The sequence below is a fragment of the Hippopotamus amphibius genome, chromosome 3 (assembly GCF_030028045.1).
Source record: "Hippopotamus amphibius kiboko isolate mHipAmp2 chromosome 3, mHipAmp2.hap2, whole genome shotgun sequence".
In the NCBI taxonomy this organism is placed as follows: Eukaryota; Metazoa; Chordata; class Mammalia; order Artiodactyla; family Hippopotamidae; genus Hippopotamus; species Hippopotamus amphibius.
The window spans coordinates 72,787,444-72,805,125 of NC_080188.1; the positions used below are offsets into that span (position 1 = coordinate 72,787,444).

The 17,682-nt window shown below is 40.8% G+C and overlaps 1 protein-coding gene across 2 annotated transcripts in view; it reads right to left on the reverse strand.

Moving 5' to 3' along the window:
- TBC1D9 (TBC1 domain family member 9) overlaps positions 1–17,682 on the reverse strand; it is a 121,049-nt gene that overhangs the window by 49,616 nt on the left and 53,751 nt on the right. For both annotated transcript variants that reach the window (XM_057728166.1, XM_057728165.1), the window contains exon 3: positions 11,273–11,391. In XM_057728166.1, the coding sequence (XP_057584149.1) occupies positions 11,273–11,391 (119 nt within the window). The remainder of the gene's footprint in view (positions 1–11,272; positions 11,392–17,682) is intronic.

Here is a 17,682-nt window from a genome sequence, read left to right on the forward strand (position 1 = left end):
GTGACTGCTTAAACCATTCATCTGCACACAAATGACATTCTTTCACACATAACTGCCTTAATAGCAATTCCTTCTTCATAATTGGTTTCAGAGGAATTACAACTGACATTTTTGGTGTAATGAAAACGGTGAGAAGAATGGCTATTTGACCCACAATCTGTTCTTGCTTTATTTATTTATTTCTCTTAACTAGTGCCACTTTTAAGCTTCGGTTTCTTCCTATAGCTCTTGATTTGTATCTATTTTCCAAAGACGACAGCATTTGAGGGAGGACAATGAAAAGGTAACGGAGAACCTTGGCAGTGGCTCCTGGATGGAGAAGATGCTTCCTGTCTGTTTCCCCCACCAACTGCTGCCCCTTTCACCCAGCCTCTCCTATAGGATCAAATTAGGAATCCTCAGACTCTCCCCATTTACATTACTTCCCAGAAATTCAGATACATGACTTAGAAATGAAAGGAAGATGTTAACAAATCTGATTGGTTTTATCAATAAAACTCCCCATTATTATAAAATAGATAACTAATAAGGACCTACTGTATAGCACAGGGAACTCTACTCAATACTCTGTAATGACCTATACGGGGAAAGAATCTAAAAAGAGTGGATATACGTATATGTATAACTGATTCACTTTGCTGTACAGCAGAAACTAACACAACATTGTAAATCAACTATACGCCAATAAAAATTAATTTTAAAAAACTCTCCATTATTCCAGAATAATTTTTTTTATTTGGAAGCTGCCATCTTTTCCTAGCTTCACTGATCCTTTCCATTGTTTCCCCCCTCTCATTTTTGATCTTCTTCACTATTCCTCTAATCTCTTTAATTAGGATGGAGCAGAAGCTTAAATCACCAATCTTAAAGCAGTGATAAACTATTCACTTTGAGGGGTAAGGGGCGAGAATAAAGGAAGAAGCTGATATTATTGCACGTGCTTTTGTACTTTTGTACCCCACAGTCCTCACTAATTTTACGTGATCCAGTTAAAATTCTCCTTCAAAAAAACATCAGACTCTAAAGAGCAATGAGAATCCCCTTGTATTTTTCTTACTTCTTTTTTCTGACTATAAAATTATTACACGTGAGGGATCAAGATGGTGGAGCAGGAGGACCTGGAGCTCACCCCTCCCCCACCCCACCCCAAACCCACCGAAACTACTACACGTACATGTAAAAATTCAGTAAAGTAGAAGAAATAAAATGAAAATTGATCAGTCTGTGGAATTTTAGTGAGAAACCCTGTTGGATCACTTCCTAGAATTCCTCCTTAACCTGGATTCTATGTCTGAAAAGATGCTATCCTAGAAAGAACTGATGATTTTGACTAAAGAAAAATTTAAACTTTACCTGGTGAAAACTACCGTGAGCCAAGTCAAAAGACAAATGACAAACATACATCACTCATAAAGGACTAACGGCCTTTGTATAAAAAGAACTTTTAAAAATTAAAGAAAAATAAGAGCAAAAGTCTCACAGAAAAATAGGCAAAAGACATGAACAGTCTACAAACGGGGTTATAAAAACGGCCCTTAAACAAGAAAAAATGTTCAACTTCACTCATAAATGAGATAAATACAAATTAAAACAACACTAAAATATTTCACCCCTTCAGATGGGCAAAAACTCAGAAGTTTGATAATCCACCTGGTTGGTGAGGCTGTGGGGAAACAGGCACTCCCACACTTGCCAGTGGGGATGTAAAATGGGGCGGGGAAATCATTCAGCAAGTATTGAGCAAAACCATACATGCGTTTACCCTTTGACCTGGCCATCCCATTTCTACCAGCGTATCTTAAAGACACATCTCCAACAACACAAAAAGGCATTTGCATTAAAAATATATATATATATACATTATTTATAACTTCAAAATATTGGAAACAAATGTTGACATGTAGAAGAGTGGCTAGATTACCTATGGTTCATACACACAGAATATGCAGCTTAAAAAAGAAGGAAGAACTAAGTGCAACATGGGATCCTGGAGTGGATCATGGAATCAAAGGACATGAAGTGGAAAAACTGGTAAAATGCATACAAAGTCTGTAGTTAACAATATTGTGTTAATGTTAATTTCTTAGTTTTGATAAATGTACCATGTTTACATAAGATGCTAACACTCAGGGAAGCCGAGTGTAGAGTATATGGGAATTCTCTGCTCTACCTTTGCAGTTCTCAAAAATAGTTTAAAATAAAAAACAGAACTACTAAAATTTTTTCATTGAATATTAAAGCTTTTTTTTTTAACTGTGGACAATTTTTATGAACTGATATGAAGTGCTACCTAGGAGTTACTAAATGCAAAAAGCAAATGCAGAGGAGCATATATACATGAAGCCTTCTGCATAAGAATGAAAGAGAAATAAGTAAAATACATATACCTGGTCTACTTTTACAAAGGAAACACAGGAAGGATAAGCCAGATAACAATGAGATTGGTTAACTATGAGGGGCTGAGGAGAGCAGGGTAGCAAGGATGCAGGAGCAGGTAACACTTTTTGAAGAATTTTGACTTTGGGAAGCATGTTAATATTTTCTGTATTCAAAAAAATAAAATTCGGGGAGAGAAAAAGATGGCGGCGAAGTAGAGAGACGTGGAGTGCATCACTCTCCACAGATGCATTGGGAATGCACGGAAGGACGCAGTCATTCCCACAGAGAACCAGCTGAACACCAGCAGACGGCCTCGGACACCAGAAAGGGCTACGGGGAGCCCGACATAGCCAGTAGGGAGGCATCTACGAGGGCTCAAAGAGGGTGAAGCGGCGGAGCTGTGGCAGACGGGAGGGAGTGAGAAACATACGGAGGGTCCGCAGCGCAGCTCAGCGTTCCCGGACCGAGACATCGATCCGCGGCTGAACGGAGGGTCCAGGAGCGGGAGCGTGGGAACCGGAGAGCTGGTTCAGGGTGAGAAACATTGTTGCCGGTAGGGTGACGGACCGAGAGGACAGGAGGGAGGAGGTCCGCGGAGAGGAGTGCCCGTCCCTGAGAACTGCACGGCCATGATGGCGGCTGGAGGCTGCAGGCTCCCGGGCGGGGGGGAGGAGCCGCGCGCATAGCCTCTCCCTCTCTTTCAGCGCCTCTGCAACAGGCAGTGGAGAGACACCCTGCGGGCCACCTAAGGCGCTCAGGGATAACAAGCACCCTCAGGCACTCGGGCGGGGCTAGATTAAAACTCCTTGCAACGCCAGCAGCAGGGAGGCTGCCGAGAGAAAAAAAAAAAAACCAGCATCAAAAAGAAAAAACCCCGAGAGAGGCCCAACTCTAAGACTTTCTGTGTACGCCTGAGCCACCAGCGCCCTCTGCAACAGGCACCTCCAAGCCTGACTGAAACAACAGTGCACCACTGCTCACTCACTCCCAGGAGAAGGAGCCACTATTGTACCCTCTCCCTCCCCACACACCGAGGTTTACAGACGAACAATAAAGGAACCTCTGCTGGTCACAGAATAACGCAAAAAAAAAAAAAACCCAAGGCAAGGAGAAGGACACTTACAGCTGAGACGCTAAGGAAACAGAAATAGTAGTATCAATACCTATTGAACTGGTCCATTCTGGGATCAGTTCTGGATTTTTTTTTTTCTTCTTTTTTTTCTTTCTCTCTCTCTCTCTTTTTTTTTTTTTTTTTGATTTATTAAATACGATCTTAGCCCTAAGGGATCTACAAGTTTTACAACATAATTTTTTAAGGATATTTTTTATTCTTTTTTTTTGTTTTGTTTTGTTTTTGTTTTTGTTTTTGCCTTTTTATATACTTCTATATCTAGCTAAGTTTTTGGTAGTACGGACAAAATATCTTTCATACTTTCCTTTCATCCCTCTCTTTTATACACTTCTATTCCTTTCTTTTTCTTTGCATATTTCCAACCACATTACGCTCTTCTGTTCCCCTTTCTTCCAGCCATTTTAAGTGTATTTTATCTTAACATACTTATAAGCAACACTATCGGTCTGCTCAGACTCCTTGCTCTATTCTCCAGATGATGCACTGCCTTGGTATTAATATTAGGCTTTTGTCTTTATCTTAGTTCTTAGTACAGTTGTCTAATTACATTCTGAGAATCTCCATTCTCTCTGGTGGTACTCCAGCTCATTTCTATATTTGATCCTAGCTTACAAAATCTCCCTGGATTGATGTTTGTATGTGTAGGGTGTTATTTGTTGTTTGTTTGCTTTTGCTTTTGTCTCTGATTTGTTCTGTTTCAGTTGTCAATTTCTGCTGGTTTTCTCTTTGAATATCTGATAGCAAACTGGGGTTCTGTCAGGTCTTTCTAGAGCCTTATGTCCTAACGGATTCAATAATTGTGTGTCTTATACATGTATGTGTTTCCTAGACTGAATATTCGTTTAATCCAATACTTGGACATTAGTCTGAGGCTTGGACAGTCTTCTATAAACACCTGTATCGCCAGGACAAGCAACCCCAAAAGTTTGGACAACCATGAGGAAACAAAGAAACACCATGCAGGCAAAGGAGCAGGAAAAAAACCCACAAGACCAAATAAATGAGGAGGAAATAGGAAAAATGCCTGAAAAAGAATTTAGAGTAATGATAGTAAAAATGATACAAAATCTCGATAACAAAATAGAGAAAGTACAAGAAACAGTTCATAAGAACTCAGAAAAACAAACAGCAATGGATAACAAAATAACTGAAATTAAAAATACTCTAGATGCTATAACCAGCAGAATGACTGAGGCAGAAGAACGAATAAGTGAGTTGGAAGATAGAATGGGAGAAATAAACGCCACAGAGCAGGAAAAAGAAAAAAAAATAAAAAGACTAGAAGACAGCCTCAGAGACCTCAGTGATAACCTTAAACGTACCAACATTCGAATTATAGGCATCCCAGAAGAAGACGAAAACAAGAAAGCGTCTGAGAAAATATTTGAAGAGGTTATAGTGGAAAACTTCCCCAACATGGGAAAGGAAATAATGAACCAAGTCCAAGAAGCACAGAGAGTCCCATACAGAATAAACCCAAGGAGAAATACACCAAGACACATATTAATCAAACGAACGACAATTAAACACAAAGAAAAAATATTAAAAGCAGCAAGAGAAAAGCAACAAACAACATATAAGGGAAAACCCATCAGGATAACAGCTGACCTTTCTACAGAAACTCTGCAGGCCAGAAGGGAATGGTAGGATATACTGAAAGTCCTGAAAGAGAGAAACCTACAGCCAAGAATACTCTACCCAGCAAGAATCTCATTCAGATTTGAGGGAGAAATCAAAAGCTTTCCAGACAAGCAAAAGTGAAGAGAATTCAGCACCACCAAACCAGCCTTACAACAAGTGCTAAAGGAACTTCTCTAAGTAGGAAACACAAGAAAAGGAAAACACCTACAAATACAAACCCCAAACAATTCAGAAAATGGTAATTGGAACACACATGTCAATAATCACTTTAAATGTAAATGGATTCAATGCTCCAACCAAAAGACACAGACTGGCTGAATGGATACAAAAACAAGACCCTTCTACATGCTGCCTCCAAGAAACCCACTTCAGACCAAGGGATACATATAGACTGAAAGGAAAGGGATGGAAAAAGATATTCCATGCAAATGGAAGTCAAAAGAAAGCTGGAGTAGCAATACTCATATCAGACAAATTAGACTTGAAAGTAAAGACTATTAAAAGAGACAAGGAAGGGCACTACATAATGATCAAGGGATCCATCCAAGAAGAACATATCACAATGGTAAATATCTATGCCCCCAATATAGGAGCACCTCAATACATAAGGCAAATGCTAACAGCTATAAAAGGGGACATCGACAGGAACACAATAATAGTGGGAGACTTGAACATCCCACTTACATCAATGGACAGATCATCCAAACAGAAAATCAATAAAGACACACAAGCTTTAAATGACACATTAGACCATCTCGACTTCATTGATATTTATAGGACATTCCATCCAAAAACGACAGACTACACTTTCTTCTCAAGTGCACACGGAACATTTTCCAGGATAGATCACATCTTGGGTCACAAATCAAACCTCAGCAAATTCAAGAAAACTGAAATCATATCAAGCATCTTCTCAGACCACAACGCCATGAGACTAGATATCAATTACAGGAAAAAAACTGCAAAAAAGACAAACACATGGAGGCTAAACAATTCACTCTTAAACAACCAAGGAATCACTACAGAAATCAAAGAGGAAATCAAAAAATATCTAGAAACAAATGACAACGAAAACACAACAACCGAAAACCTATGGGATGCAGCAAAAGCAGTTCTAAGAGGGAAGTTTATAGCAATACAGTCCTACCTTAAGAAACAAGAAAATGATCGAATAAACAACCTAACCTTACACCTCAAACAACTAGAGAAAGAAGAACAAAGAAACCCCAAAGTGAGCAGAAGGAAAGAAATCATAAAGATCAGAGCAGAAATAAATGAAAAAGAAAGGAAGGAAACCATAAGAAAAATAAATGAAACTAAAAGCTGGTTCTTTGAGAAGATTAATAAAATTGATAAACCATTAGCCAGACTCATCAAGAAAAAAAGGGAGAAGATGCAAATCAACAGACTTAGAAATGAAAAAGGAGAAGTCACAACGGACACCTCAGAAATACAAAACATCATGAGAGACTACTACAAGCAACTATATGCCAATCAATTGGATAACCTGGAAGAAATGGATACATTCTTAGAAAAATACAATCTTCCAAGACTCAACCAGGAAGAAATAGAAACCATGAACAGACCAATCACAAGTACAGAAATTGAGGCAGTGATTAAAAATCTCCCAACACACAAAAGCCCAGGACCAGATGGGTTCACGGGCGAATTCTATCAAACATTTCGAGAAGAGTTAACACCTATCCTTCTCAAACTCTTCCAAAATATTGCAGAAGGCAGAGCACTCCCAAACTCATTCTACAAGGCTACCATCACCCTGATACCAAAACCAGGCAAAGATGTCACAAAAAAAGAAAACTACAGACCAATATCACTGATGAAGATAGATGCAAAAATCCTCAACAAAATACTAGCTAACAGACTGCAACAGCACATTAAAAAAATCATACACCACGATCAAGTGGGGTTTATCCCTGGGATGCAAGGATTCTTCAATATACGCAAATCAATCAACGTGATACATCATATCAACAAATTGAAGGATAAAAACCATATGATCATTTCAATAGATGCAGAAAAAGCCTTTGACAAAGTTCAACATCCATTTATGATAAAAGCTCTCCAGAAAATGGGCATAGAAGGAAATTACCTCAACATCATAAAAGCCATATATGACAAACCAAAAGCCAACATTGTTCTCAATGGAGAAAAACTGGAAGAATTCCCTCTAAGAACAGGAACAAGACAAGGGTGTCCACTCTCACCACTGTTATTCAACATAGTTTTGGAAGTGTTAGCCACAGCAATCAGAGAAGAAAAAGAAATTAAAGGAATCCAAATTGGAAAAGAAGAAGTAAAATTGTCCCTCTTTGCAGATGACATGATATTATATATAGAAAACCCGAAAGACTCTACCAGAAAACTGCTAGCACTCATTGATGAGTTTAGTAAAGTAGCAGGATACAAAATTAATGCACAGAAATCTCTTGCATTCCTATACACTAACAACGGAAGAGCAGAAAGAGAAATTAAGGAAACTCTCCCATTCACCATTGCAACCAAAAGAATAAAATACCTAGGAATAAACCTGCCTAAGGAGGCAAAAGATCTGTATGCAGAAAACTTTAAGACATTGATGAAAGAAATCAAAGATGACACAAACAGATGGAGGGACATACCATGTTCCTGGATTGGAAGAATCAACATCGTGAAAATGACTGTACTACCCAAAGCAATTTACAGATTCAATGCAATCCCGATCAAATGACCAATGGCATTTTTCACAGAACTAGAGCAAGAAATCTTACGATTTGTATGGAAATGCAAAAGACCCCAAATAGCCAAAGCAATCTTGAGAAGGAAAGATGGAGTTGGTGGAATCAGGCTTCCTGACTTCAAACTATACTACAAGGCCATAGTGATCAAGACAGTATGGTACTGGCACAAAAATAGAAAGGAAGATCAATGGAATAGAATAGAGAACTCAGAAGTAAGCCCAAACACATATGGGCACCTTATCTTTGACAAAGGAGGTACGAGTATACAATGGACAAAAGACAGCCTCTTCAATAAGTGGTGCTGGGAAAATTGGACAGCAACATGTAAAAGAATGAAATTAGAACACTTCCTAACACCATACACAAAAATAAACTCCAAATGGATTAAAGACCTACATGTAAGGCCAGACACGATAAAACTCCTAGAGGAAAACATAGGCAGAACACTCTTTGACATACATCAAAGCAACATCCTTTTTGACCCACCTCCTAGAATCATGGAAATAAAATCAAGAATAAACGAATGGGACCTCATGAACCTTAAAAGCTTTTGCACAGCAAAAGAAACCATAAACAAGACTAAAAGGCAACCCTCAGAATGGGAAAAAATAATTGCCTATGAAACAACGGACAAAGGATTAACCTCCAAAATATACAAGCAGCTCATGCAGCTTCATACCAAAAAAGCAAATAACCCAATCCACAAATGGGCAGAAGACCTAAATAGACATTTCTCCAAAGAAGACATACAGATGGCCAACAAACACATGAAAAGATGCTCAACATCACTCATCATCAGAGAAATGCAAGTCAAAGCCACAATGAGGTATCACCTCACACCAATCAGAATGGCCATCATCACAAAGTCTGGAAACAACAAATGTTGGAGAGGGTGTGGAGAAAAGGGAACTCTCCTGCACTGTTGGTGGGACTGTAAGTTGGTACAGCCACTATGGAAAACAATTTGGAGGTTCCTTCAAAAACTACAAATAGAACTACCATATGATCCAGTAATCCCACTCCTGGGCATATACCCAAAGAAAACCATAATCCCAAAAGAAACTTGTACCATAATGTTTATTGCAGCACTATTTCCAATAGCCAGGACATGGAAGCAACCTAAATGCCCATCAACAAATGAATGGATACAGAAGATGTGGCATATATATACAATGGAATATTACTCAGCTATAAAAAGGGATGAGATGGAGCTATATGTAATGAGGTGGATAGAACTACAATCTGTCATACATAGTGAAGTAAGTCAGAAAGAGAAGGACAAATATTGTATGCTAACTCACATATACGGAATCTAAAAATGGTACTGATGAACTCAGTGACAAGAACAAGGAAGCAGATACAGAGAATGGACTGGAGAACTCGAGGTATGGGAGGGGGCAGGGGGTGAAGGGGAAACTGAGAAGAAGCGAGAGAGTAGCACAGACATATATACACTACCAACTGTAAAATAGTCAGTGGGAAGTTGTTGTATAACAAAGGGAGTCCAACTCAAGGATGGAAGATGCCTTAGAGGACTGGGGCAGGGAGGGTGGGGGGGACTCGAGGGGGGGGCATCAAGGAAGGGAGGGAATATGGGGATATGTGTATAAAAACAGTTGATTGAACCTGGTGTACCCCCCCAAAAAAAAAAAAAAAAGGGGCAAAAAAATAAATAAATAAATAAAAAATAAAATTCAACTCTCAATGTCACAAAGAAGAAAGAGCCTAAAACGGAAAGCAAACTGAAACAAATGGCTGATTCCAGGCCTGGGACGGGGAGGGTACAAGATGAATGTGGAACACCCTGTTAGACCAGAGTAAGGAAGCGCTCAGAAGAGTATTGGGAGCAAGTCATAAGGACAGAGGAGGCAATTTATAGGGGCTCAAGCTCACTCAAGCCAAGTCTGGGAGAGGGTTGAATACCAAAATAAGCCCAGCAATGAAACAGAAACTACTGAGAAACATAGGAAGTCACGAGTCTTACATCAATAAATAGATTAAAAAAGACAGAGGGAGGGCTCTTGCTTAGAGTAGAAGCTAGTAAATGTGAGAGAACACTGGAGCTGGAAAATCGTCATTTTGTGACCATCACAGCAAAGGCTGGTTCAACAACAACAAAAAATCATTGATGGATGCTAAATCAAAGGAGAAATGTTGGTAAAGAGCAGGGTATCTGTGTAACCTTAAAGCGTCTTCCTACAGAAAACTACAAGGGTAAAATTAGTAACTCTACAGTGGAGAAACTGGCTAGAACTTTGCTGGATTTATATCACCAACAGGTGGTGAATGGGTGTCATGTGCCTCCAGAAATGATACTCTGAAAAGGACACAAGATCACTTATGAAGTATCACTTATGCATAATCTGAAGCAAATCATACAGGGGCATCTGACAAAACCCCAAATGAAAAATGTTCGATTAAAAAAACCAGAACCAGGACTTCCCTGGTAGTGCAGTGGTTAAGAATCCACCTGCCAATGCAGGGGACACAGGTTCGATCCCTGGGCTGGGAAGATCCCACATGCCACAGAGCAACTAAGCCCATGAGCCACACCTACTGAGCCAGTGCTCTAGAGCCCGCGAGCCACAACTATTGAGCCTCCATGCCACAGCTACTGAAGCCCGCGTGCTAGAGCCTGTGCTCCTCAACGAGAGAAGCCACGCAATGAGAAACCCGCGCACCACAATGAAGAGCAGCCCCCGCTCGCCACAACTACAGAAAGCCCGCACGCAGCAATGAAGGCCCAATGCAGCCAATAAAAAAACAAAAAACCAAAAAAACAAACCAAAAAAACCCAGAACCACACACTTAGGAAAAGTAATGTTATAAAAGACAAAGAAAGGCCATTGAAATGATCCAGACTGAAGGAGACAAAAAACTAATCCTATAGCTTTCTAGACTGGATCTTGCACTGGAGTGGAAAAAATGCTATAAATGACATTATTGGGTCAATTAACAAAATTGGAATGTGCCAACTATTAAAGAACAGTATTCATATTAAATTTACTGCAGGTGTTAACTGTTGTTAACACTGTGTTGTTATTTAATAGAAGAGCCCTATTCTTAGAAATATGCACTGAAGTATCTAGGGGGGACACTCCTCTAAAATAGAGTAACAGAGCCCACAAATAATAAAGTAAAGGGGGTAAACTGTTAACAACGGGAATCTGGGTAACAGGTTTACAGGCGTGTTTTACACAATTCTTATTTTTGCAACTTTTCTGTAAGTTTGAAATTCTTTCCAGTGAAAAGTTTTTTTTTTTTTTAAGAAAAAAAAATTCCACTACCTAAGAAACATCAAATCACCATGTTGTGCACATGGAACTAACACAATGCTGTAGGTCAGTTATATGTTGATAAAATTAAATAAATAAACCACTACCTGTACTTTTCCTCTCACAAATGTGGTGATATCGTTCTCATTTTCAAAGATGGAGAGTGTCTGCAGGAGATTCTGCTCAAGCCATTCCCAGTGTTCAGTGATTTCTTTTCTGGAACCACCTATAGGAATGTAAAATAATAAATGTTAGCATGTAAAAGATACTTTATTTTTGGCTGCAGAGGGTCTTAGTTGCGGCATGCGGGATCTTCGTGGCAGTGTGTGGGATCTTTGCTGTGTGTGGACTGCTCTCTAGTTGTGGCCTGTGGGTTTTCTCTCTATAGCTACGGCGCGCAGGCTCCAGGGTGCATGGGCTCTGTAGTTGGCGGCACATGGGCTCTCTAGTTGAGGCACGAGGGCTCGGTAGTTGTGGCGCACGGGCTTAGTTGCCCCACTGCATGTGGGATCTTAGTTCCCCAACCAGGGATCGAACCCGAGTCCCTTACATTGTAGGACGGATTCTTTACCACTGGACCACCAGGGAAGTCCCTGTAAAATATACTTTAAAAACCAGGCTCACTTCATCCACATGCAGCACCATGGAAGGGTACTACTCTTCCCACCAGCTCTCCCTTCCAGTGCCTTCTCTTCTCCAGAGGAGACATACAGAAGATGCTGAAAGATGTAGAAACCCGAAAAGTAACTAATGTGTTATGGTCACATCTGTTCAGGTGAGTCCAGAAACTTTTGGACAGTCTCTCACAGCAGAAGACAGCAACGTTTCTCTCGTCCACTTTTCTGGATGGGGAGTTTAGCCCTATCCTCTTTTCTCCCTCCTGAGACCTGCACTTTCCAGGGTAACACAGGTCTTGTAGGTTACAGTTGTTAAATTGCAACTATATGAGGGCTTTGGTATGCCACTGGAGATCTGATATAACCACCTCCTATAATGGGCAAAAAATGATCCTCACTGCCTTCAATTATGAATGAGATGTGAAAATGGACTTTCGCTAGGGAATAAGCAGCCCGGCTCTCACCAGCACAGTTGCCCTGAATTGTAAAGGGATGAGGTCATCCTCACAGCCTCCATCCAAGTCGGAAAGAAGAAGCAGAAGTCACTTCACCTGGCAACTTCCAAACTGAAACAATCTTAGCTTCGTAGCATAGATAACCAGGCACCCTGCTCTCTGCTCACAACTGCAGGGCATTAACAAGGAAGCCATCACAATGTGGTTGTCAAGACACTGCAATAAATTGCCTTCCTTTTCTTTTCTTTTCTTTTCTTTTCTTTTCTTTTCTTTTCTTTTCTTTTCTTTTCTTTTCTTTTCTTTTTTCTTGCTCTGGGATTGTTAATGATCCTGCAGAAGAACAGTGTTTTAGAAATCATCCATATATCATATATATAAATTCAGAATTAAAGAATGATTCACCCTTTCAGATGTCTTCTTAGATTTCCAAGTTATCTTTTAATTGATTTCTTAAAAATGGCTTCTCTCTGTTCTTCGTCAAGCAGCAATTCAATATATCTCAGAATCCCACTCTGGTTCCTGACTGGGAAAAGTCGGAGATACAACTGTGTCCACAGTGATACTCAGAACTGTGGGGACCAGAACTAAAATCTCCTGGAGAATAAGAGGCAGGCTCGAGGAGTTTCAGATCCATTAGTTGAGGAAAGGCAAAACCAAACCAAATCCACGTTCGTCTTCTTTTACTTTAAGCCTAAACACCCAAATTGCCTACCTGGAGTGCTTCTGTAAAGGCTGAAGAGCGCATTTCTGAGTGGAGAGGCAGCCCTATGGAAACACGAAAGGAGAGATTGGAGCTCTTCACGGGCGCTTTCCACGGCTCACTCATTCAGGGCCATAGTCAACCACGTGGAAAAGCAATCAATGACTCAGTACTATGCTGTCATGGCAAGAGGCAGAACTCAGGATACCTGGGTCCCCCTCGCTCTCTGCCACCAGCCAGTCGGAAAGTTGAAAACACTGTTCAGATGCAAAGTACAATGCCCATTTGGAATATTTAGTGAATGAGTCATTCTGGAGTTAGCCAGAGAGCTTCCAAATATTTTAGACTTTAAAATTTTAAATAGGCACTGGAAATTTTTCTAAAACATAGTGCACTCTTCATTGTCTATAAGCAGGTCACTCCCATCACCAGCTGTGACTGGCTGGGTGATACAGACAGAGCCCAGTCCAGAGTGAATGCCAGTCATGTGCCCTCCACTCGCCGTCCCATCTGTGCTTGCTGGCAACTGTCAGATATTTGCACCTTAGGACAGAGGCAGATCCAGGCAGCCATGGGACTCCAGAGCTTCTGCAGACCCTCTGGGCACAATTCCCAGCCTCTGATTTTGCCTCTCCTCCGCCCCTGCCTACGTCGGTCGCAGATGTGCCTTCCCAGAGGCTGGTTTGCACGCGTCCCTTGACTCAGCCGGGCCAGTCTGGCTGTTGCCTGGTATCCCACCATGCGCTGCCCGTTGCCAGGTGGTCACACCGGGTATCTGACTTTACAGTCCCTGTCACGCTGGTGGTGGAATCTAACCACAAGTCCACCTCACTGTTCCTTGGTTATCCTGGATAGAAAAGCCCATCGGCTATAAAACCTAGGGCAGACCAGGTGCGCCTTCACCTTTGGACATGCTACCTTCAGTTTTCTTTATGTGCATAATTACATAGGTCCATCAACCCCCGCCCCCAACACACACACCCAGCCACGGTGGAAATGGTACATGCGTACATGTATGCATTCAACATTCACTCATACCTCCGACTTTCTTGGGTATTACATGAAGGTCTTCACAGCGGATCCCCATCTTCAAGCAGCCATCTGAGCACTCGTGTGTCAAAGTTCAGGTCTGCTACCCACATGGCTTCCCAACCACTGCCTTCTGTCTGCACCAGCACCTCTGCCCTTCACCCTGCCCCATGGTCCGTCATTTCCACAATGTCCGCCGGCCAGCACCTCACACCAGTCTCACCACCGGCTCTTCTCTCTCCTTCTCACTGCCTGGGATGTAAATCCCCACATTTCTGCCTGTCGTGACCCCCGCTGTCCCCCTCCCCCAACTGCTGCTGCTTGTGCTGCTTCTCTGCTACCCTCTACCTCCTACTGTTTCTCCCACACTTGCCACTGTCATGGGAAAAGGCTGGCCGTTCGGAGTCATTACCAGCCACTGGCAGCTCCCATGTGTAGGAGAGGGGCTGGGACGGCAAAGCTCAGTATCTTTAGGTCTTCAGCACTTTCAGATTGCTCAGTGCTTTGCGCCTGCTTCTGTGCTACCAAAGAGATTTCAGGGGTTTCTTTTGGCTATATCCAGACCCAAGATTCCAAAGTTCCAGAAGACTGGGTTGAAGATAAGGAGGAGCTCTGTGTGCCATTATAAGAAACCATCATCCGCATAACCGAGGAAAGGAAAAGACACAAATGCCAGCATCCAATGGTAGTTTCAGAAATTAACCTACCGATTCCAGTCTACACCCAACAGATACTTGCCAGGGAGAGGAATGTAAATGTACCTTTTACACTTATATTTACTGTGCAAATGCACTATATTCTCTATGCACTTTTCTAAATGCACAAAGAATAAATGAGGACAGATGTTCAAGGCTCCAGGCTCTGGAGACAGGTGGTATGAGGATACCTACAAGGTAGGATTGGATGCCCTCCCTCAGCAGACAAGACACATTCTGAAGATGCCAATCTAGTAAAAATTAGCTCTGAAAGCAGGTGTCCACTTCTCATTCCAGAACAGAGTCCACGGTACTTCTCAGAGATCACAGAGCACATGTCCTGCTAACAGTTTAAGAGCAACTGACACTTTTGCCGGACCACTATTAACGAACCAGTGAGACTCCAAAAGAAACATGCTGGAATCCTGAATGTTCTTTATAAATGGCTCTTTCAATTCTCAAGAAAATAAGTACAAGTGCTGCAATATTTAAGTACGCGAACTTTCCTTTTCTTACTGTGTAAAGTGAGATAACAAGAAGGTCTTTTGCCGTGCTCTGAAAAGGGACTGGTCTATTTACCCAACAGCTTGAGCAGAATGTGTTAGGCGCTCAGAAGAGAAAGGAAGGACTTGGCAGTCAGCTTTCTGGAAAGGCTGCATTTACAGAGATACAGCAGGAAAAACAAGCTGACCCGACTGTGCAATCAGCTGAAACAACAAAGAAAGCTGTGTCGGGTATGAGAAGCCTTCAGGAAATCCAAGATAAAGCTTTCTGCTGTGGGAAAAACTGGATCAATGCTTGAGGGGCTTAAGGTTATTTAGACATTAATTTGGGAAAAAATGAGAATCTTTATCATTTGCAGTGTTGTGTTTTGTTTTTAGAATACCAGCCACAGGCCCTGTGTGTATACCTGAGTAAAATTTAAACACTGTCTATGATAATGGAAAATACTAAATCAGCCTAGTCTAATTTCTCATCTAGTTTGGAATGTACCTTAAAGTACATGAAGTCCACTTGAAATAAAAAGAAAGAAGCATTAAGATGGACCCACAAATTGATTCTACAGTATCTGGCCTCTGAGGATTAAGAACAAAGACTTAAGGCCCCCCTGATAGATATTCAGTGGATTTTTTTTGCGATGCATGATTAATAATAATACAATTTGGTCCTGGGACGGCAGCACTGATTTAAAAACCTAAATTCCAGAATATCTAGGATGGTAAATTCCCACTGACCAAGAGTGTGTGTATGCACACATGTAGGTACATATTTATGTGTACATGCAAAAATAATAACTTCTCATGACACAGCAGAAAACAAAACAAAGCAAAACAAACCCACTAAATCTCAGGGATTAAGAAGCAGCCGATCTAGTATTTTCAGATACCAGAAAAGGCTGCTTGGATCCCAAAGCTGATTCAGTCCTCAAATCAATAGCACCTGAAGCTACTTAAATAAAGGTGAAAGGGAACCATCTATTTTATGGCTTTAGCCACATACAACCTTAGCTCCAAAGATGATAATGTTGAAATTCAAATACCAAAGTCAAGGGTAATACCCAATACACTGGAGTGACACCTGCTGTCCCTGCAGAATTTACAAAACCATCACTGTACTCTTCTCTACAGCCAGAAAAAGGTCAAACTTGTATTTGGAGAGGGCAGGAGATACAACTCCAAAACAATGTGGTGCTTTGAACAGTTTTAGAAACAAAGGGCGATTCATGTTTTTAAAACCCACATCCAACTGAAGCTAAAATTTCAAACAGGTTAAATAGTGATAATGATACATTTTCTATTACCTATTTGTGCTTACCAAGGCCCAGCACCACACTTTCACTACAGACACACAAGCTCACAGCAATTCTACGAGTAGGTCCAATTACACTCTTTTTGTAGGTGAGGAAACTGAGGTTTCCACGTTTCTATGAAATCAAATTCAGAGCTTTCTGCCTCTAAAATCTACGCTCTTAACTTCTACACGATACCACACCTGACATATTTTAGAAGTGTGGTAAGTATGCATAGAGGTTAGATTATCTGGAGTAATAAGGAGTCTGATTATCGGGGAGACAATGTTACCTGATGGCTCAGACCACAGACTTTGATATCAAAAAAGTACACCTGGTTTCAAATCCCCATCATACCACACACTGGCTTTGTGACCTCTCTGTGCTTCAGACTCCTCATCTGTAATATGTAGGTAACAACACGTACCCCATTGGTTTGTGCTGGAGATTAAGGAAGATAATACATGTGAAGTCCTTAGCACAGGTCTGGAGCATACAAAGCACTAAATATAAACAGTTACTTTTGCTATTACCATTGTAAGCAACAGAACACAAATATCTCATCTTGAAATGTGATGCAGAAGGCATTTCTAACTTTTGATGTCAGAGCACCAAGAAACCAGCTGCTGAACTGTTGCCTGACTACCACACATTCAGCACAAATCTCTCTGGCCCTGACACTATTACGTATGGATTGCAAAGGATACATATGATTGAAGTAAAGCAGGCCTAGAATAACCCTTGGGTAACTATTATAAGCTTCTTACATAACTCTGCTTATAATCTCTTACAGGTCATAACAGTACGCTGATAGCTTTATAATCACTTTGAGAAAAGAGTGGCCCAGGCAGCTCATCCAACCTTGGTAGTAAGAATTAGTGGTTGATGTCGTTATTTTGCTTATTTTACGTAAATGCCAAGGTCCTCTCTCACCCTGATGAACAAAGTGTAAATGGCTATCTTCCTGGAAGGCAATCAAGCTAATGCCACTAAAAGCCTTACATACATGCATATTCTTTGACTCAGCATATCTACTGCTATAAATTTATCATAAGGTGATAATTAGAGGAACGTGGGAATATTTTGTTCAGAGGATATTCACTAAGGTTTTTTGAAATGCAGTTAACATTAGGGGAAAAAACCCTAGATTTCCAAAAAACTAGCACATCAGTTAGATAAATTACCTTATAAACACAATAAAATATTATCTACCTATTAACACTGACATTACA